The following is a 21,995-nucleotide window of genomic DNA, read 5'->3' on the forward strand; positions in this document are numbered from 1 at the left end:
TACATTTTGGGATCGTAACCTTTTTAATCACCTTAAGTGAAAAAATTTCTCCATTTAAGGTGGATTAAAGTTCTCTTTGTGTATTTGTACATTTCTCAATCTACCAGCTATTCAGCAAGTATCTGTTGAGTAACTTACGAGTTACCATATGAGGTGCTCAATGCATTAGGCATGGAATTAAACATATCTCTGCCTTTAGGTGCTTTTTATGTGATGATGAGCCAGATATTATCATAGATCAGTACGCAGTGTGGTAGAGGATAAAATGGAGACATTTATAACTGGTTCTGATGGGGAGGAAAGCCACATCAGAGGTGGAAGAATCATGAAATTGGAGTCGCAGCAAACTGGCTGTATGAACCTTATGGGCAGAAACACGTGTGTGAGGGACATTGTTGAGAAAAGTGGGGCTTCTAGTTATTCGTGTATGTGTACCGTCAGGAGAGAAGGCTAGTGGGCAGTGATAGCCATGGTACCTGGTCAGCTCAGCCTTCTGGAGCAAGCCTTGGTGTGCATGCTGGATGTTCTGCTTGTAGAGCCTTTGGGGGTGGCGGGGAATGGACTCATCCTCTCCCTCAAAGACTTGTAGTACTGTGGGGAAGATAGGCTTCTTCTAAATCAGCAAAGAGGGTGGGAAATGAGAAGAGTCAGAGTAAAGAACAGAAGATGCTATGGGCTCTAGTGAATGAGGGCCTAACCTACTCTAGGGCATCAGAAGCCACCTTTAGAGCAGTATTTTTGAGTGATTAGAAAGAGTTTTAAATGTAGAGATCTAGGGAAGGTCATCATCAGATTTGTGTTTTAGAATTAATGTGGCACTTTGGAGAATGTTTGTGAATGCTCTAATCGCTAAATTTCCATTAAAAGAATGTTGAGTACATCCCAGATTTAATTGCTTGGGTTTTGGAGGATTATTTTGATAGCACAGGTCATTGAAAAAGACTTGTAGCAATGTACAAACTGACTTCACTTTTTTGATCAACCTTTCTTTACTCCAGTTATTATAGCAGTTAGAATGAGCACTCATATTTGCACTGAGGGATAGCATGTTCTTAGAGTCTGGCCATGCTCTACACAGGTCTCCTTTATAGTCGACTGGATTTCCGATCTCCCAAGGATCTCTCTTACTAAGATCCCATGTTGTATGTTTAGCAGTCTGCCATTTTTATTACTAGATTATGCTCTAGGGAAATATGGCTTGCCCTGACTGTCTTTGTAGATCCCTTCTCACGTGCTGTTTTCCTACCTGGATGCTCAGTGTTTTTGTCTTTATCTAAATCTCAGCTCAGTTGTCACTTCCACAGCAAATTTTTTACTGAATCTTCGAATAGTGGAGGTTTTGCTGCTGACCACTGTTGTGCCCACTATAGTACTTTGTAGCATACAGTTATCCCAGTTCAAGTTGAATGATTACTTGTATAAGTGTTCCCCAAATGCTGCTCTCCCTGTTAAAATGCAAAGTCCCAGTCTTCACACAGTATTTGTGGTACCTGTCAGCTCCATGCTTGACCAAGTGTCCGAGTAGATGTTGGACTGGAACTACTGTGTTCTGACACCATGCTTACAGTGTAGTGAAGAACCGGAACTGTTTTCATACAGATACAGGGAAGTATAAGCTAGTTTCTGTAAATATGATAGATAATATGACTCTTTAATATGGGTGATGCTGAATTTCTCCTCCTAAATCAGCTATTCAGTTCTTTATCTTTTATTTCAATATTTATTTCTGAATAGTGCACACTCAAGTTTCTTTTTAATGTTTGCATATGTATTTTCTAGAGTGGCTTCAGTCATCCATCTTCTCTGGAGGCCTACAGACCAGCCAGATCCACTATAGCTATAATGAGGAGAAAGACGAGGACCATTGTAGTTCTCCTGGGGGCACTCCTGCCAGCAAGTCCCGACTCTGCTCCGACAGACGGGCTCTGGGTGACCATTCTCAGGCCTTCCTGCAAGCTATTGCTGATAATAACATACAGGATCACAATGTGAAGGTGAGGCCTTCGTTTACTTTAGAACTTTGATGTGTGAATACCTTTATGTTTTTTGGTTGGCTTAGCACAGACTTCTTTTTTCTTAGCACAGACTTTATTTACATATTATTTGTGGGGCTGATTTTTGAGGTAAGAGGCTGGTTTGGTACAATATGCCAGTGATGTTTCAGAAGCATTGCTGATTGCGAGTATATCAGAAATTGTGGCATGTAGTTTGGAATTCGTAATGGCATGTTAGGGTAGCTCTGAAGTTACCTCCAGCTGTTTCCATTACAGGACTTTTTGTGTCAAATAGAAAGGTACTGTAGGCAGTGCCACTTGACCACACCAATCACATTTCCTCCTGAGCATCCTGTGGAAGAGGTTGGCCGCTTACTCTTATGTTGCCTTTTAAAGCATGAAGATTTAGGTATGAAGCTTGATATCTTAGCTATACTATAAATTTTTTGACTGACATGCAATATGCATTCATTCTTACCTTGCCCCTTGTTTAAAATATCTTTTGTAGGTCACGTGGCATTATCTTTAGTTCATGCAGGAACACTTGGTATAGAGCAAGTAAAGCACAGAACATTGCCTAAATCAGTAGTGGATGTTTGTAGAGTTGTCTACCAAGCAAAATGTTCACTCATTAAGGTAAGTACATTTTTATTCTCTTCTGTGCTCCGCAGATAGTTGGTAAAATATTTGGTATCTTTTCATGTTTAACTTTGTAGACGCATCAAGAACAGGGTCGTTCTTACAAGGAAGTCTGTGCTCCAGTCATCGAACGTTTGAGATTCCTCTTTAATGAACTGAGACCTGCAGTTTGTAATGATCTTTCTATAATGTCCAAGTTTAAATTGTTAAGTTCTTTGCCCCGTTGGAGGAGGATAGCTCAGAAGATAATTCGAGAACGAAGGAAGAAGAGAGGTAAGAATGTAAAAGGCAGGTAAGTGCTGTCAAAGTGTGTGCTTTTCTGCCATACAACTGAGTCTGTGATTTGAGTGAAGCTATTCGCTACTGGTCAGTACATGTGGATTTTCATGACTGCCATCATATTTGTTATGTGTATTTATGATTAAATATACAGATCCTGGGGATCCCTGGGTGGCTCAGCGGTTCAGCACCTGTCTTTGGCCCAGGGTGGTCCTGGAGTCCCGGGATCGAGTCCTGTGTCAGGCTCCCTGCATGGAGCCTGCTCCTCCCTCTGCCTGTGTCTCTGCCTCTTTCTCTCTCTCTCTCATGAATAAATAAATAAAATCTTAAAAAAAAAAGAAAAGAAAAAGGTAAAGCATTTAAAAAATATAACAGATACTGCTTATTTTTCCAATATCAGATAATGATGCTAAGATTGAGGGTGTTATGATTTGGTAACTAGTAAATTGATACTGAAAAAGGTAAATGCTATAAGCTTTGTTAAATTGATGGGGAAAAGGAAGTATTCTTTTTTTTATCACTTGTCCTGGTAAATGAAATATATGGCAGTGTTTAATTTTTCAGTTAATACTGCCATTCTTGTAAAGAAATGTTTTTCTTTGGAAGTATTGAGTATTCCGATACATGGAGAATTGTTATAAAAGTAGCTAGAAGAGGAGTTACTAATATTTTCAGGAAGCAGATATGTAGTTGCTGGGATATGGAAAAGATTTTTTGCCTTAAATGACCAGAATTTGAATAAAAGTACATAAAATACTTGGAATTTGGTTGATTATAAATATGTCTACAGAAACTTTTTTTCTTTTTTTCTTTTTTTTATTTTTTTTATTTTTTTTATTTTTTTCTTTTTTTTTTTTTTTAAAAATATTTATTTATTCATGAGAGACACACAGAGAGAGAGGCAGAGACACAGGCAGTGGGAGAAGCAGGCTTCTTGTAGGGAGCCTGATGAGGGACTTGATCCCAGATCCTGGGATCACACCCTGAGCTGAAGGCAGATGCTCAACTGCTGAGCCACCAGGCATCCTGGAAATTTCTGATTATATTCTTATGAATTATACTGATTTATTCACAGATCAGCTTATTAAACAATATTAATTAGTTTTTTTAAATTACTGAGTTTTTGATGCACATGAGCAATGATGTCATGAAAGATTAGCTTGTGTTAGAAGCCATCCTGAATTGATTGTTCTTGAGCAAACTGTTAAGCCACAACAATTGCCTGAATCTGAGAGATGCTCCAGGTCAGGAGATCATGGTAGGAATGCTTCTGAGATCTTTGGAGCAGAGGCACAGGCTTAGGAGACTGCCATTGCAGCGTGAGGGAAGATGATGCCCTCACCACCCGGCTCTCACCTCCACAGATTCTGAGCCCACATTGTTACCTCTTAAAGTTTCTTGTTTTGGGTTTAAATATTTAGTTGTGTTATGTTTGAAGGTTTTTTTTTTTTTTTAAGAAATTTAAGTAACTTATAAATGATTAATATTGCTGGTGCTGTATTAGGGCCACCAAGAGCACCCTTAAATTTGATGATTCACTGATATATGGCTCAATAGGACTCAGAAGAGCTGTTATACTCATAGTTATGGTTTATTACTTTGTAAGGATACAAGTTAGAATTAGTAAAAGGAAAGGTGCATTGAGAGAAATCCAAAGGAAACTGGGCCTAAGCTTCTAGTGGAGCTGTACAGAACCATGCTTAATTCTCTCAGCAGTGAGAGACCACATGTATGAAGGGCTGTCAGTCAGGGATGCTCGCCTGAGCCTTGATGTTCAGGATTATTATTGGGATCAGTCACATAGACATATGGGCCTGCATGGTTGCTCTTAGTTACTTAAGACTCAAGTATCCACAGTGTAAACAGATAATAACCATACGTCCCATTGTTAGCATAAACTGTGTGGTCATATGGCCCCAGACCTCAGGTATACAGAAACTCTTATCAGGCAGAACATCAGTTCATAGGAGCTGGCCAAGTGCTGAAGGGACAGTCTTGGGAATTTGTAGGGTTTGGGCAACCTAGACCTGCTGTGTTAAGTGTTTTACTGCCCAGGTATATTATTAATTACATTGTTTATTATATGCTGAGAAGAAATAGACTAAAATTCTTAAAAGGGAGTAAAAATATGGAAGCAACAGCACATATCACATTGCAAAGTCAATAGAAATTTCCCTAATTAAAGAGACTGACATAGTAAAAGACATCTAGTTAATTCACTTGCACAGTGATGATAGAAGTCATTGCCTGGTTCAGAGTGGGCCAGCTATGGTCTGAGGAAAAATGCAGCCTGCTGCTTGCTGTCTATTGCCCGTGAGCTAAGACTAGTTTTGCATTTTAAATTTTTTTTTTAAATCAAAAGAATAATAAGTTTAATAAATGGAAATTATATGAAGTTTAAATTCCTGCATCCATGATTAAAATTAGCTGCTTTTCATTCTGCAACAGCAGGATTGAGTATTTGCAATAGACTGGCCTGCAAAGACTAAAATATTCACCATCTGGCTCTTTAAGCAAATGTTTGCTGATTCTGGGCTTCCCTTTCCGTAGGATCTGCCCTATCATAGCACTCTTACTGTCTTTCTGTTCATGATGTGAAATGACAATATTATTATTGAATGTCATGTGAAAATAATGATAATTTTTACTAGCTTTTCAGTTGACAGTGATATTTGCATATTTGTTTTAGTAAAATATTCAGGTGCTTTAACTTTATGCAGATTTAATATATCGTAATTTAAAATTATGTTTAAATGATTTTATAATTAATGATGTTTTTAATCATAGTTCCTAAGAAGCCAGAATCTACTGATGATGAAGAAAAAATTGGAAATGAAGAAAGTGATTTAGAAGAAGCTTGCATTTTGCCTCACAGTCCTATAAGTGTGGACAAAAGACCCATTACAATTAAATCTCCTAAGGTAAAGCATTTACTATGATTTTGAGGCTGGCTAAATAAAAACAAAGCACCTACAAAGGAACCCACAAGTATTGTCACTTTATTCTTCATAGAGAGTGTAGCATGTTACTGAAAGTATAGATGACAGCCCCAGTCACACCGAACACACTTGATTTATGGTGTCCTGGTCAGACTGATAGCTGGAAAAGTGTTTCCTTTTACATTTAGAGGTACATTGTATCATTATTCATTTACCATTCATTCATTGAATGTACTTTTTGCTCCAGAAGCTGTCCTGGTCTTAGGCTATTAATATGAGTGGTAATTTAACTTTGTCTATTCCAAACTAAGTAAATATAGAGATTATAAATTCATTTATAAGCCTATTTATGGCATAGTTATTTTTGCCATACATTACGTTTTAATATAAAGTATTTTACTAATTTTAACCTACTTCTATGTATTTGTATTTTATTTGAGTAAGTGTTTTAGAGTACAAGTTAATATTAATAAGCAAACTAATGGTGAAAATGGTTTTCCTTTGTCAGGATAAATGGCAACCACTGTTGAGTACAGTTACAGGTGTGCACAAATACAAATGGTTGAAGCAGAATGTTCAAGGTCTTTATCCACAGTCTGCACTCCTCAGTACAATTGCTGAGTTTGCCCTTAAAGAGGAGCCAGTAGATGTGGAAAAAATGAGAAAGTGCCTATTAAAACAGGTAAAATTTTCTAAGAACATTCTTTTCTGCATATGATAACACACACAACACTTAACTGTATACATTGATATTTTGCAGTTGGAGAGAGCAGAAGTTCGTCTGGAAGGGATAGATACAATTTTAAAACTGGCAACCAAAAATTTCCTACTTCCATCTGTGCAGTATGCTATGTTCTGTGGATGGCAAAGACTTATTCCTGAGGGGATTGACATAGGGTAAAACTTCAGAACATTTTTTTTATTAATTAAGGGAAATTGTGGCAACAAAGCATTTTTTCTATTCAAGTTAAAAATCTGGCAATATTCTAAGTAATATTCTCTATCTTTCTTTGAAAGGGAACCTCTTACAGATTGCTTAAAGGATGTGGATTTGATCCCACCTTTTAATCGGATGCTACTGGAAGTAACTTTTGGCAAGCTATATGCTTGGGCTGTTCAGAATATTCGAAATGTTTTGATGGATGCAAATGCCAAATTTAAAGAGCTTGGTGAGTTAAAAAAAAACATCTTCTTAAAAGGGCTGTATTAAGAATGCTGTTGAAGTGATGTCAGTGATCACATTAGCATTATTTTACAGTTTGGCTCTTAATTATAAGTTGTAGAAACTCTCAAATGCTGATTTTTGCTCTTTGAGAAGACTAATAACTTTGTACATTAGAATAATAATTTTTTTAAGATTTTAATTATTCATGACAGACACAGAGAGACAAAGAAGAATAATAATCTTTTTTAAAAAAACTTTTATTTAAATTCAGTTCAGTTAATATGTAGCGTATTACTTGTTTCTAGGTACATGAGAATAATTAAGGTGCTTTAAGCTTTCTGAAATTTTAAACAAAACTTTCAAAATTCAACAGAGGACATAATCTTCTTGTGTATCACTGATGCCATAAGCCCTAAAGTTTGTATCCTATATTAATACTTAATTTCTTGGGTAGTTTAAGTACCTGCAGAGAAATGCTAGGATTGGTCTTGTGGAAGAGAAGTGAAATATGACTGTTGTATTTGAAATGAATAAGCCACCAAGGCTATTCAGAGGAGCAGTGTGATAAGTTTTGCAGACAACTAAAAATGGGTATATGTGGATTGATGGTGGTAGGATTATTGCAAAGCAGTGCATAGCTAGCTGCCTGATGTCCATGCTTTTTGGAAATACACTGAAAAACAGAAATTTTAAAAAATTGCTACTACTTTCTGCATCATATATGTTTTTATATCCACACACAAGAAATTTATGTGAGTGTCCATGCTTTTTAGGTATCCAGCCTGTCCCCCTACAAACCATTACCAATGAGAATCCATCAGGACCAAGTCTGGGGACAACCCCACAAGCTCGCTTTCTCCTGGTAATGCTCAGCATGCTCACCCTGCAGCATGGAGCAAACAACCTGAACCTCCTGTTGAACTCAGGCATGCTCGCCCTCACACAGACAGCACTTCGGCTTATTGGTAGGTTGGCACTGCTTTAAGTGATTTATGAAAATGTCAAGATTTTGCCTTCATGTCTTCTTTCTTTATAATTTCAAAATAAGAGTGACATAAAACTTACCCTCTTAACAACTTTTAAGTTTATCATTCAGTAGCATTAAGCACATCTACAATGTTGTATAAGCATGCCATTATCTAGTTCTGTAACTTTTTTGTCACCTCAAATAGAAAGCCACACCCAGTTAGTGATGATTCCTGATTTCCCACTCGCTCAGCTTTTGGCAACAACAAATCTGCTTTATCTCTGTGGATTTCCTTATTCTGGTTATTTAATATAAATGAAATCCAATTTTTAGCTTTTTGTATCTGGCATATTTCACTTAGCATGTGTCAGTACTTCATTCCTTTTTATGGCTAAAAAATATTATATTGTGTGAATATACTACAATTTATTTTCCTTTCATCCATGGTTGGACATTTGACTTGTATCTGTCCATTGTGAATAGTGCTGCTAGGAGCATTTATGTACAAGTTTTTGTTTGATCACCTATTTCTAATTCTTTTGTTCTATATCTAGGAGTGGAAGTGCAGGGTCATATGGTAATCCCTACTTTTGGTTGCTAAACCCCCAGTCTTTGCCATAGCATTCCATTTTCCATTCCCCCCAGCAATGGAAGAGGTTTCCAGTTTTTCTACATCCTCACCAACACCAGTTATTTTCCTTTTGAGAGGTGGGGAGGCAGGAATTGAGTCCATCCCAGTTGATGTGAAGTGGTATCTCATTGTGGTTTGATTTACATTTTGCTAATATAAGGCCTTAAACATCTTTATACGTGCTTGTTAGCCATTTGTCTTTCTTGGAGAACTTTTTTTTTTTTTTTTTTTAAGATTTTATTTATCTATTCATGACACAGAGAGGCAGAGAGGCAAAGACACAGGCGGCAGAGGGAGAAGCAGGCTCCATGCAAGAAGCCCAGTGTGGGACTCAATCCCGGGACTCCAGGATCACACCTGGGCTGAAGGTGGCGCTAAACCGCTGGGCCACCAGGGCTGCCCTCTTGGAGAACTATTCAGAACATTTGCTCATTTTTAAATTAGGTTATTTGTGTTATTGAGTTGTAGGAGTGCTTTATATATTCTGGATACTAGACCATTATCAATTAAATGATTTGAAGATACTTCCTCCCCTTCTATGGGTTGTATTTTGTTTTACATTGATGCACAGAAGCCTTAAATATTGATGAAGTCCAGCTTATCTGTTTTTCTTTTGTTGCTTGTGCTTTTGATGTTATGTTCAAGAAACCATTGCCAAACCCAGGTCATGAGGATTACTCACTGTGTTTTCTTTTTAAAAATTTTATAGTCTTAGTTCTTATATTTAGGTCTTTAGTCTATTTCTAGGCAATTTTTAATATGGTGTGAGGTAAGGACTCCTTTTATTTGTTTTGGTTATCTAGTCGTCCTAGTACCATTTGTTGAAAAGACTTTTTTTCCCCAAGGTCTTGGCCCCCTTGTCAAAAATGATTTGATTATAAATATTTTGGTTTATTTCTAGACTCTATCTTGTTGGTCTGTATGTCATTATGCCAGTACCACATTGTTGTGAACACTAGCTTTGTGGTAAGTTTTGATATCAAAAAGTGAGTTTTCCAACTTTGTTTTTTTTCTCAAGATTATTTTGGCTCTTTTGGGTCCTTAGGATTTCTATATGAATTTCAGGGCTGGCTTTCTCATGTCTGTAAACAGTAGCTGTTGGGACTTTCTAGAGGTTGTATTGAATATATAGATTGCGTTGGGTGAGTATTGCTATTTTAACAAATATTAAGTCTTCCTTTCCATGAACTTGGGATGGCTTTATATTTATTTAGGTCTTCTTTCATTTCTTTGAGTAGTATTTTATAGTTGTATTGTTATCAGGCCTCAAAGAGTGAGTTAGAAAGTGTTGCTTCCTTTTCTATTTTTAGAAGAATTAGAGAATTGGTATTAATTTTTCTTTGAATGTTTGGTAGCATTTACCAGTTAAGCCATCTGGTTCTGGGTTTTTCTTTGTTGAGAGGTTTGATAATTGATTCAGTATTTTTATTTGTTATAGGTCTATTCACGTTTTATATTTCTTCTTGAGTCAATTCAGATAATCTGTGGTTCCTAGGAATTTATCCATTTCATCTAGGTTGGCTAATTTGTTGGTGTATAATTGTTCATAATACTCTTTTAGAGTTCTTTTTATTTCTGTAGAATCAGTAGTAGAGTCCCTGGTTTCATTTCTGTTTTATTTTTTGTCATCTTTTTTTCTTTGTTTAATCAACCTAAAAGTTTGTCAATTTTGTTGATATTTTCCAAAAAACCAACTTTTGGTTTTATTGATTCTGTTTTATTTTTTTAAATTCCCAATCTCGGGGATCCCTGGGTGGCGCAGCGGTTTGGCGCCTGCCTTTGGCCCAGGGCGCGATCCTGAAGACCCGGGATCGAATCCCACGTCGGGCTCCCGGTGCATGGAGCCTGCTTCTCCCTCTGCCTGTGTCTCTGCCCCTCTCTCTCTCTCTCTCTATGTGACTATCATAAATAAATAAAATTAAAAAAATATATATATAAATTCCCAATCTCTGTTCTAGTCTTTATTATTTCCTTCTATCTACTGAATTTGGGTTTACTGTATTCTTATTTTTCTAGTGTCTCCAAGTGTAGAGTCAAGTTACTAATTTGAGATTTTTCTTCTTTTTTTAATGTATGCATTGATAGACAAAAATTTCCATCTTAGCACTGCTTTTTCTGCATCCCATACGTTTTGGTATGTTGTGCTTTTTTTTTAATTTGTCTCAAAAGTATTTTTAAATTTCTCATGATTTTTTTTCCTTTGGGCAGTTAAGTGTATGTAATTTAATTTCCATATACTTGTGAAATTTCTAGTTTTCCTTGTTACTAGTTTCTAGTTTCATTCTGTTAGAGAATGTAATTTGTATGATTATAGTATATTTTGATTTATTGAGATTTATTTTATGGTCTAGCATGTGGTCTATCCTGGAAAATGTTCCATGTACCTTTGAGAAGATTGAGTATCCTGAAATCTGAGATACTGTAAGGCCAGTGTTCCAATCCAAGTAAAAAGCAAGGCTTTCCTAAGCTCTTTGATCTCGTCAATCTTTGTGTCCACATGACCTGTTCAAAAATATGCATCAGGCTAGAAAACAATCAGCCTCTGAGTCAGGCATCTGGTTTCTTAAGACCTCATTACTGATTTAAAATGCTTTAGGAAAAAATCTAGAAATTTCCATCTAGAAATTGACTCTATTTTTATGTCATCTCCTTTTTTTCCAGAGAGGTAAAAGTCATAGCACAAATCATTAATTATGGGAGCTTTTGTTTAGAGTTTATTTTATTTTATTTTATTTTTAAAAATTTTTAATTTATTTATGATAGGCACACAGTGAGAGAGAGAGAGAGAGGCAGAGACACAGGCAGAGGGAGAAGCAGGCTCCATGCACTGGGAGCCCGATGTGGGATTTGATCCCGGGTCTCCAGGATCGCGCCCTGGGCCAAAGGCAGGCGCTAAACCGCTGCGCCACCCAGGGATCCCTGTTTAGAGTTTAAATTTGAACCTGCCTACTGGCTGCAGAAAGCAAAGGAGTTGTATATCATGAATACATATTTATATTTACCACTTTCCTTGATCAGGATGATTTTTTTCTTTCATATAAGAAATTATAAGCATATACAATTTTATATTAATTTTATGTATGCATCCAGATACAAGAGCCATAAAATACAAAACCACTTAAAAAAAGATCCCTTTTTTTTTTCTTATTGCAAATGTATTCGAACACTTTGCAATAAATTTGGCATTTACAGGGTTAACATTATAGCTGCCAGAGGAGATCCTAGCTGGAATGCAACCCTGGCCCTCTTGGGGCCTCACTGAGGCTCCAAAGAGTTGGGCTGAAGAAAAGAATTTTTTTGCCTCAGTAAAGCTGGGGAAAAGCTTTACCTTATCCAAAGCTTTACTCCAGCCCTGGGAACTGACAAGCCTTTTTTCTCCCTTTTGATTGAGAGAGGATCATGCACTTTGTACATTTTCACCCACCCAAGCCACCTTTGGGAATGTTTGGGCACCTTTTCCTCCCATTTGGAAGAATGAACAAAAACTGGAGGAGTTACTAGGGCTGTGCTTTTTTACCCCCTCACGTTAGCCAGCAAGGCAAAAAGCAGCCAGGGGATCTAGCATGCTGACTCTTGGGGTTAAATAGACTATTTTAAAATCCATTCATAAATTTTACTTCTTGCAGCTCATAGCTCAACTTCTGTTTTATACTTGTGGATGATTTCACAGCAATCAGGAACCAAATATTCATCATGCTCCACCCCTTTATTCTTCCTTTTACTAAACAGGGCTTTTGCAATATTTCAGCAAGTTAGAGTTGTTCTAGAGAATCCTATTGCTGCCATCCCTGTGCCAGGGTCCCTAAGACCACTCCCAGCTTCAGTGATTTGTGAGGAGGCCTCAGCAGTCATACTGAGGCCTAAGATTGATTGCAGTGAAAGACTAGAAACCAAAATCAGTGAAGGGAAGAAGCACATGGGAAAAGTCTGGGAGAAACTGACCTAAGTCCTCTGCTACTGGAGTCATACAGGATGAACTTGATTCTCTCAGCAGAGAAAATGACTACATGGGTGAAATGTCTACCTGGGAAGTTCATGAGAGACTCTGCGCCTAGAGTTTGCACTGGGGCAGGTCAAGTAGGCACCTCTGCCTGGCACATAACTCAAGTTCTAGACCCAGAGAAAGAAGCAAATTTCAGCAGAAACCACATTGTACAAACAGTTTAGGCACTGTGAGGCCTCTTGTCCATTAGGGAATGGTAGGAGGAGCCCTTCTGAAATCCAAGTTTCCAGAGGCCAGTTAAGGACTGCCTTGCAAGCAGTCTTTCCTAAGGATGGCAGTATCAGACCTGCTATTCTTAGCTCTTTTCTTTGTGGTACTATAATTAAAGTTGGTAAGTTTCTCATTGTTCAACAGACAGGTGGTTATATTTTGTTTTTATATTCTAATAAAAATATATGATGAGTGTTTTTCTAACTTAATCATTTTGCTTTTTTTTTTGGAGAGGGGAGCATAATTACTAGAAGTAGAGTAAATGTCTCTGTTTTATATCTTTTATATCTTCTGATACGTATTTATATGCTTGGTTCTTTTACATTTTTAAATTCCCATTAATAAATCTTTCATGGTATTTATTATATTGATAAAGTACTACAGTATACACTATAGGTTCTTTAAAACTGTCATCATCAGTACTTACTAAGTTTTGAATAAGTGTATTAAGATTAGGAAATTGTAACTACTTACTAGCTCAGCTGTTGCATTTGATGATCTGATAGGTCCTAGTTGTGATAATGTTGAAGAGGATATGAATGCTTCTGCCCGAGGAGCTTCTGCTACAGTTTTGGAAGAGACAAGGAAGGAAATGGCTCCTGTGCAGCTTCCAGTTTCAGGGCCAGAACTGGCCGCCATGATGAAGATTGGAACCAGGGTCATGAGAGGTGTTGATTGGAAATGGGGTGATCAGGTACTCAGATTTGATTTTAAACACATTAGCCACACATTAGTCTTTACTTTACTTGCATGCTGTTAGAGAGTGGAAATTGGAATAAATAACTACCTTAACTTAGGGCCTGTGCAGTTGACAGAGGATGTAGTTCGTGATATAGTTAGTTTCTGGGCAGGTGAATTAGGTCAAAACAAGCAGAGATTGACAGTGGCTGTAGGGGAACCTCGAGCAGAATCAAGTCTTCAAAGGGTGGTGGCTGTTTTCAGAAAATTCCTTGGCTTGGGCTCAATTTGAGGGGCAGCCCAGAGCAGGAGCAAGAATAAGCAGGAGAGATCAAACCTCATCTTAGTAACAATGTTCTGAAAGCTGTGAGGACCCAGGTGTTCCTTCTGGGAACTGATGGCTATGTGCCCATTAAGTGCCCCAGCCTTGTAGTTTCAGGTGTGCTAGTTGGGCAATGGCCATTTCTGTTTCTCCTCATAGCACATCTTTCCTAAGCTTCTGTTAGGTCTCACAAGGTAGAGATCATGGGGGCTAGTGCCTGTGTCATTACTTTAGTCACTAGCTAAGGAAAGAGCTCGCCTTCCTGCAGTGTGGTAGTACTCTTGTCATCTTTAGGTTTTCTCAACCTCATTTTTAAGCATGGGCCTCATCAGAATCATCTCAGAAGTGTTCTGGAACAGGTAGCAGCATCCTAAAAACAGCTTTGACTCATAGTGTCCTGCAATAGTAGTATCCTAAAAACAGCTTTTACTCATAGAAGTGAGAGATGGAGTTTCCATTCTAGCTAGGTTCCTGATGAGATGCAAGTAATTGTTTCAGGTTTCTGGTGTTTCGAAGCCCTATGGGGGATCAAGGGAGCCAAGGAATAGGACACCAGGACTAGGCTGGAAAGCCTTATCTCTGCATTGGCTTAGGGAGAATGCTGATTGAGACGATGTTTTTTCCCTGCTTAACTCTTGGTAAAGGAGCATAATAAGCAAGTTATTTCCTGATGTTTGATTTAAGGTAATGATGAGAGCTGTGCATGTTGCGAGTAGGTTTGGAGCAGTCTGTGGCACAAAGTCTGTACACAGTGACATAGCAGTCCTTACAGTCTTTGTTTGTGTGACAGAACAGGCATATGCCTTCTTTTTTTCTTTCTTTTTTTTTAAATAAATTTATTTTTTATTGGTGTTCAATTTGCCAACATATAGAATAACACCCAGTGCTCATCCCATCAAGTGCTCCCCTCAATGCCCCCATCCCCCACCTGGCATATGCATTCTTAACTAATCTTTGTTTTGGCTTCCTCAGGATGGACCTCCTCCTGGTCTTGGCCGTGTGATTGGTGAACTGGGTGAGGACGGATGGATCAGGGTCCAGTGGGACACGGGCAGCACCAACTCCTACAGGATGGGGAAGGAGGGGAAGTATGACCTCAAGTTGGCAGAGCTGCCGGCCTCCACACAGCCCTCAGCAGAGGACTCGGACACAGAGGATGACTCTGGTCAGTACCTTGGGGCTGTTTAGTCTGGGGGCAACCTGGCAAGCTGTATGCTAATGGCAGCTGGCCATCCTTTTCATCTGGGAATGAGAACAGTGTCAGACTCAGCTACAGACAGTGGTCTGTAGTTTTGGACTTGCCCCTGAAGTTTCAGTGTAAATAAGCCCCAGGTGATTCTGATGCAGGAGTTAAAAGCATGCCTCTCATAACTGGCAATCTAGCTGGATTTGACTCTCTTACTCCCTTTGGGGACAGTCAGAAGGGTTTGGTAATGCAGTGCTTGCTATGTCTTTACCTCTGGTGGACCTTGTTGGTTGGCTCAGAACCTGTGTATGAGATAGTGAGCCAGCGCCTGGTGGACTAGAAGTAGTGTGGAGTTAGTACTGTCTTGCCTTAAAGAAACTAGAGGTGAGAATTTGGAGTGAACCCAGTTAAATCCTATCTAAGGAAATCCAAGGTTGTGGGAGGAGGACATCATGACATTTTTAGATGTGTCCAACAGACCTTGTATGAATGAAGCTTCCCATGGCTGGTCTCAGGAAACCAGGGCTGATTCCTGGGGCTCAGGTGCTGGACTTTGGAAGTCATTTGTATGGTCAGGAGAGGCTGAGCTCAGTAGAGAATGGATGGTGTGGAGAGTGGAAAAGGCTCTGCTCAGTCCATGTCACTTGTGGGGGTCTAGGTCCCCTCTGATGTGAACAGGTGATGCCTGCTTTTTTGGGCTGTTGGGAGTAACATGTGAAACCTAGAGTCACACATAATATGGTCAGGACTGGCTTTGTTTTCACTCAGGGAAGTCAGGGCCTGAGCAGAGCTAAGTGAAAGAACTGTGGCTTAGCTGTTCTGTGCCTCCAAGTCAATGCTGTGGACACATGAGCCTCTGGTTCCCCTCCCTGGCTCAGGCACTTCCATCTTTATCCAGGGCATAGTTACCTTGTCAGCGGGCAGCTTCTGACATTTGTGTGTGGGTTTTTTTTTTTTTTTTAAATATTTATTTATTCATGAGAGACAGAGAGAGGCAGAGACACAGGCAGAGGGAGAAGCAGGCTCCATGCGGGGAGCCCGATCCTGGGACTCCAAGATCATACCCTGGGCTGAAGGCAGGAGCTAAACTGCTGAGCCACCCAGGGATCCCAGCTTCTGACATTTGATAAGCTGTCTTTCTAAAGAATAAATATTTGAAACTGTGTGTTTCTGACCTATATGCAGAGATTGTTTTTAAAATACTAAACTCTAATTTAGAAGGGTTATTTTGCTTGAGGAAGGTAGAGACAATTAGGGTGTTTAGTGCATCCTGAATCCCATCTTTTCTTGTAAAAAGCCACTTTCCTTTCCACTGTAACAATTGTGATATGAAATTCCTTAAAAGACTGTGTTATTAAAATCTCTTAAATTACATGCAGGGACATTTTCCAGTTCTATTTGGGAGTATAGGTTCTTAATTTTGATACTTTTTTCCAGAAGCTGAACAAATTGAAAGGAACATTCATCCTACTGCAATGATGCTTACCAGTACTGTTAATTTATTGCAAACTCTTTGTCTCTCTGCTGGAGTCCATGCTGAAGTCATGCAGAGTGAGGCCACCAAGACCCTGTGTGGGCTTCTGCGAATGTTAGTGGAAAGTGGAACGACGGACAAAACATGTATGCAATGAATAGTTGTGGGCTTGCCTACAGAGTCCTGGGACTATGAATTTGTGTGTGTGTGTGTGTGTGTGTGTTTGTGTGTGTCTGTGTATGTAAGTGGGTGTGTCCATGGGGGTGAGTGTGCATGTGTACTAGAGTCCTAGGCCTTCTATAACAACTTACTGCAAATTTGGTTAGTTTGCTTGGGGTGCCACATCAAAGTATCGTACACCTGGGTGGCCTAAATTTTTTTCTCCATGTTCGAGAGGCTAGAAGTTCAAGATCAAGGTGTCAACTGGCTGTTTCCTTCTGAGAGCTGTGAGGGAAAGACCTGTTCTAGGCTTTTCCCCTAACTTCTGATAGTTTGCTGGCAATCTCTGGCATTCCTTTGTTGTAGATTACTGCCTTCATCTTCACCTATGTGTCTTATCTGTCACCAAATCTCACCTTTTAATAAGGACACCAGTCATAATTGGATTAGGGGGACCTCCCCCCCTTATCTAGTTCAACCTCTTCTAAACAAATTACATCTTCCATGGCCTCATTTCCAAATAAGTCACATTCTGAGATATGGGGGTTTAGGACTTCAACATACTGGTTTTGTGAGCAGGAGGACACTGTTCAGCGCATAACAGAATTATAGAACCTCAGAGTTTTGGAGACCAGAAGTCCAAAATCAAGGTGTCAGCAGAACTGTGTTCCCTTCAGAGACTTCAAGAGAGGATCCTTTCTTGTCTCTTCCAGCTTCTGGTAGCTGCAAGGTGTCTTAGCTTGAGGCTAAAGCACTTTACAGTCTGCCTCATTTTCACACAAAGGGCTGACTTGTGTCTCTGTGTCCTTTTCTGCCTCTTATAGAGACTTTAATTGGATTTAATGTCCACTCTGATTCAGTATAATGTCCTCTCAATCCTTAAGTATATCTACAAAGAGTTTATTTCCAAATAAGGCCAAATTCTGAGGTTTTGGGTGAACATGAATTCTGGGGGATACAGTTCAACCCACTGAAATGTTTGTATGTGAATGGGTACGTGTGAGGAGAATGAATTGATAAAGTGGGAGGAACCAGTGTGTGTGTAAGTGTGAGAGTGCTTGTGAGTATGTGACTGAATCTGGGTGTAAGTGTGAGAGTTTTTTTTCTGAGTAAGACTGGGTATTTGAGTGGCTACAGGTTTGAGTATGAAGTGGCAGTGTGAATGTGTGTGAGTAGCTGGGTGTATCTGTTTATGAGTAATTATGAGTGATTGTGTGTGAATTTATCAGTGACTATGAGAATGAGTGTGTGTGATTGTGGTAGGGTGTGACTGTATGAAAGTTAATGTGTTTGTGTGACTGAGCACAGGCATTTACATGTGTCTGAAGGAGGTGCCCCTGGGAGCCTGGAGAGCAGGAAAGCTGAGCCCTGGCAGGTGGGCCTCTGCCAGGAAAGAGTGGAAACCCAGGGTGACCATGAGCAGAGACCTGGAAGCCAGGAGAAGCAGAGAGGGTCAGTTGCATCAAATTGGATAAGCCTCACAAAAACCTCCCTTGTCTTGTTCTATTAATGCAGACTTCTTAAACTTGGATTGGAAATGTACGGTGCAGATGAAATGTAAACAAGATCATGGGAGATATTTAAAACACATATGAGGTTATAAAAAATATACAAGATTCACTCTTAATAATTACTATTTGAATATTGAGTCATTTTCTTATTGTCTAGAAATAATAAGTACCTGAAATGCTTTAACTGGTTTGAGTTACTATAAAGGTTTTAAAAGTGTTGTAAAATGCTCCTTGAGCTATTCTCCCACTGCTCTCACTTTGAGTGACATGGTAAGATATTTGTGAAGTTAGGTTGTTTTTGAAAATAACATGGTAGGTAAATTAAAAGTGTAGATTGTACAGAGTGTTTATTTCTAGAAATTTGGTGCCAAGCTAGTTTGTTTCATTCTGGCAGCTTCCCCAAACAGGCTGGTATGCCGGGAGCAGCACCGGAGCTGGTGCACGCTGGGCTTCGTGCGGAGCATTGCACTTACACCACACATGTGTGCTGCCCTCAGCTCCCCACAGTGGATTGCCCTGCTTATGAAGGTTGTGGAGGGACACGCACCTTTCACCGCCGCCTCACTACAACGGCAGGTAATTGTACTGCTGGGCTCATCCTGCTCAGTGTGAATTTTGGGACTGTAGGACCCCCTTAAGAGGTGGCATCAAGATACCAGTCCTCCCAGTCATTATAATTAGGTGCCTGTACTCAATAATGAGTGCAGAGAAGGACTAGGACCAACCCAATGTAGATTTTCTAGTGTAAGAGGCTGAAGTTTTTGATTATTTTAAATTAAGTCACTAAACTGTACTTGACTTTTTTTTTCTTTGAAGTGATAAATCCTGCCAGCTGCTCTTAGGTGCTTCATAGAAGTTGTAGTATAATTGTCTTTAGAAGAATTAAGCTGAAAATAATTATTTTTTAATTCAATAAATATCTGCATCTGTAATAAAGGTTTTTTTAAAAAAATCCTGATAATCTATATTTTTAATTAACTTGGCTATAATCATCTAATTTTAGAAAAATGAATATCTGAATTTTCTCATAATTTATTGCATTATAGGAACAAAAAAATAAAAGAAAAATCTGTTATTTCTTAATCTAAAATCACAGATAGTGGTTTTCTTTAATGTTTGCCATTTTAAATTGCCTTTTATCAGATCTTAGCTGTGCATTTACTGCAAGCAGTGCTTCCATCATGGGACAAGACTGAAAGGGCAAGGGATATGAAGTGCCTTGTGGAAAAGCTGTTTGGTTTCCTGGGCAGCTTACTTACCACCTGTTCTTCAGATATCCCATTCCTCAGAGGTGGGCAGCTCTCCTTATTTGTGTGAACTGATGAAGTGAACAGGGCACCATGTAGCTCCTCTCTCATACTTCTCTTTCAGAATCTACTCTGAGGCGGCGGAGGGCACGCCCACAGGCCTCTCTGACTGCCACCCATAGCAGCACCCTGGCAGAAGAGGTGGTGGCACTGCTGCGCACACTTCACTCCCTGGGCCAGTGGAATGGACTCATCAACAAGTACATCAACTCTCAGCTCCACTCGGTCACCCGCAGCTGCACAGGAAAGCCATCAGAGGGGGTGGGTGCCACTTTTCAGAACTGCTAACTTTTCTCTGTCAAATGTTGATTTAACTTTTAAATTATCTCTCTAAGTTGATATGTATTTTGTTTAAAGATATTGTAAAACATATTCAAGTGGAAATAACTATTGAAGAAACTAGTATAAAAATGGCTTAGCTGTAAATGTGTAAGAAACAGGCAGCTCCCTGGGCTCTCTTCTTCAACCCAGCTGTCTGTCTGCATTAGGCCCTGTTAGAGGACTACTTACCTGACTCTGAAAACCCTGAGGTTGGGGGCCTCATGGCAGTCCTGGCTGTGATTGGAGGCATCGATGGTCGCCTACGGCTGGGGGGACAAGTCATGCATGATGAGTTTGGAGAAGGCACAGTAACTCGCATAACTCCGAAGGGCAGAATCACTGTACAATTCTCAGACATGCGGATGTGTCGTGTTTGCCCGTTGAATCAGCTGAAACCAGTAAGTGAACTTGTGTTCAGTTACTTGATAATAAGGCAGAGGAGGTTTTTTTTTTTTTTTTTTAAGATTTTGTTATTCATGGGAGACACAGAGAGAGGCAGAGACATAGGCAGAAGGAGAAGCAGGCTCCCTGCAGGGAGCCCATTTGGCACTTGATCCTGGGACTCCAGGGCCATGCCCCTGGCCAAAGGCAGGTGCTAAACCACTGAGCCACCCAGGAATCCCGAGGCAGAGGAGTTTTATACTAGATCTGGGTTCTAACATCAGTGCTGGAATGAACTTGATTTTCATAGTTCATGTCTACCATCTAGGAGGCTATGCAACCTGAGGAAAGCCATCTATCTTTTCTTAATTTGTTTTGTGCCATGGTGATAAATAGGGCCTGTCTCATGGTGTTACATGGATTAGTAGTTCATGTCTTATTTTAGCCCCAAAGACATAAAAGGGCATTAGCAACATAGAAGGTACTTCTAAGTATGTTTTTAGTTTTAATTATTTTAAAATTTTGAAGTTTTTTTTATTGAAAAACTCAACTTTTAAAGAAATTTAAAAGTAATTCCTTAAAAAATGACTTTTCTTCATGTAGAAAATGCTTATTAATTGTGTTGAGTGACGTGATTTATGTAGCAGCTATTGTCATCTTAAATTTATCAGGGATATATAGGGAAAGTGAGTGATTTATATTACTTTGATGTGATCTAAGTGTAATCAGGCTGTATCTTTCTGTAAAATACTGTTTTTGATTATTACAGAAATGAATATACATGTTGTAGAAAATTTGAAATGCATAGAAAATGCCTGAGAATTATGCCCTGACATAATTATTGTTGACAAGTTGTTAAAGAAACAAATTAATTTAGGTTATGTTCACATATGTATGTCTCTGTTTTGCCTTGATGTCATCATTTAAAATGATTATTCTCGGATGTAAGAAGACTTACGGATATGTGTGATAATTTCAGAATTAAGATTCATGGTTATGATAATTTTTAGAACATTTCATTTGTTCATTTCATCGGACAGTCTTTGATGGTTTCTGTGTTCTTGCTTTAGCTACCTGCCGTGGCATTCAGCGTCATCAACCTGCCCTTCACAGAGCCCATGCTGTCTGTCTGGGCTCAATTGGTAAACCTCGCCGGAAGCAAATTAGAAAAGCATAAAGTAAAAAAATCACCTAAACAGGGTTTTGCAGGTCAGTACATGGTGCTTCGTGATGAATTAGGTACAGTCTTACCTGGCATTGCCTGGACAATGTTTTGCATTTTGTCAGAGCAAGTTCCTGTCATTGCCAAAGTCTTTGGGTTCCAGTGGATTGACCATTTGCTAAGTTACAGTGGGCATGAAACCTTGAGCATGGTGATAAGAGTGTATAATACAAAGAATGACACCATGGTGGGAGTGGCTCCTGAAGAACCCCAGACTTCTCCCCATGCCTGTTCTCCAGTGCTGGCATTTATTCTGAACAGGCTTTTGAGAGGAATCTGTGTTCTCTTTCCCTCTCTGTTAGCCCTCCAGCCATGGCCCTTTAGCATTCTGGCTCTTGGCCTCTTCTCTGCCAGACCCAGTAAGGCCTGTATGTTTGAACCTGCCTTGCTTCATATCTGTCGACATTGGGCTAAGACCAAGGTCACCTCTGCTGAAAGCCTTCCTTCCTTTGGTCTGGAATACTGCTCCCTTAATTTTCCTTACACTGCCCCTTGCATGTTCTTTGAGAGTTCTCCCTGATTATTCTTTGCACATTGGAAATTCTTATGATTTTCTCCATAACTTCAGGTTCATTGTGCTCACTCTTACTGAGTTTCTCATCTATCT

The 21,995-nt window shown here is 39.3% G+C and overlaps 1 protein-coding gene across 1 annotated transcript in view; it reads left to right on the forward strand.

Moving 5' to 3' along the window:
- Window positions 1-21,995, forward strand: part of HERC2 (HECT and RLD domain containing E3 ubiquitin protein ligase 2) — a 242,709-nt gene that overhangs the window by 111,022 nt on the left and 109,692 nt on the right. Inside the window, 17 exon segments of the mRNA XM_038532568.1 lie at window positions 1,780-1,994; window positions 2,271-2,403; window positions 2,503-2,630; window positions 2,711-2,906; window positions 5,700-5,833; window positions 6,360-6,533; window positions 6,612-6,748; window positions 6,869-7,020; window positions 7,790-7,981; window positions 13,334-13,521; window positions 14,800-14,992; window positions 16,451-16,633; window positions 18,552-18,733; window positions 19,301-19,448; window positions 19,529-19,725; window positions 19,953-20,183; window positions 21,237-21,375. Coding sequence (XP_038388496.1) covers window positions 1,780-1,994; window positions 2,271-2,403; window positions 2,503-2,630; window positions 2,711-2,906; window positions 5,700-5,833; window positions 6,360-6,533; window positions 6,612-6,748; window positions 6,869-7,020; window positions 7,790-7,981; window positions 13,334-13,521; window positions 14,800-14,992; window positions 16,451-16,633; window positions 18,552-18,733; window positions 19,301-19,448; window positions 19,529-19,725; window positions 19,953-20,183; window positions 21,237-21,375 — 2,922 coding nt within the window.

Source organism: Canis lupus, chromosome 3, assembly GCF_011100685.1.
Source record: "Canis lupus familiaris isolate Mischka breed German Shepherd chromosome 3, alternate assembly UU_Cfam_GSD_1.0, whole genome shotgun sequence".
Lineage (NCBI taxonomy): Eukaryota > Metazoa > Chordata > Mammalia > Carnivora > Canidae > Canis > Canis lupus.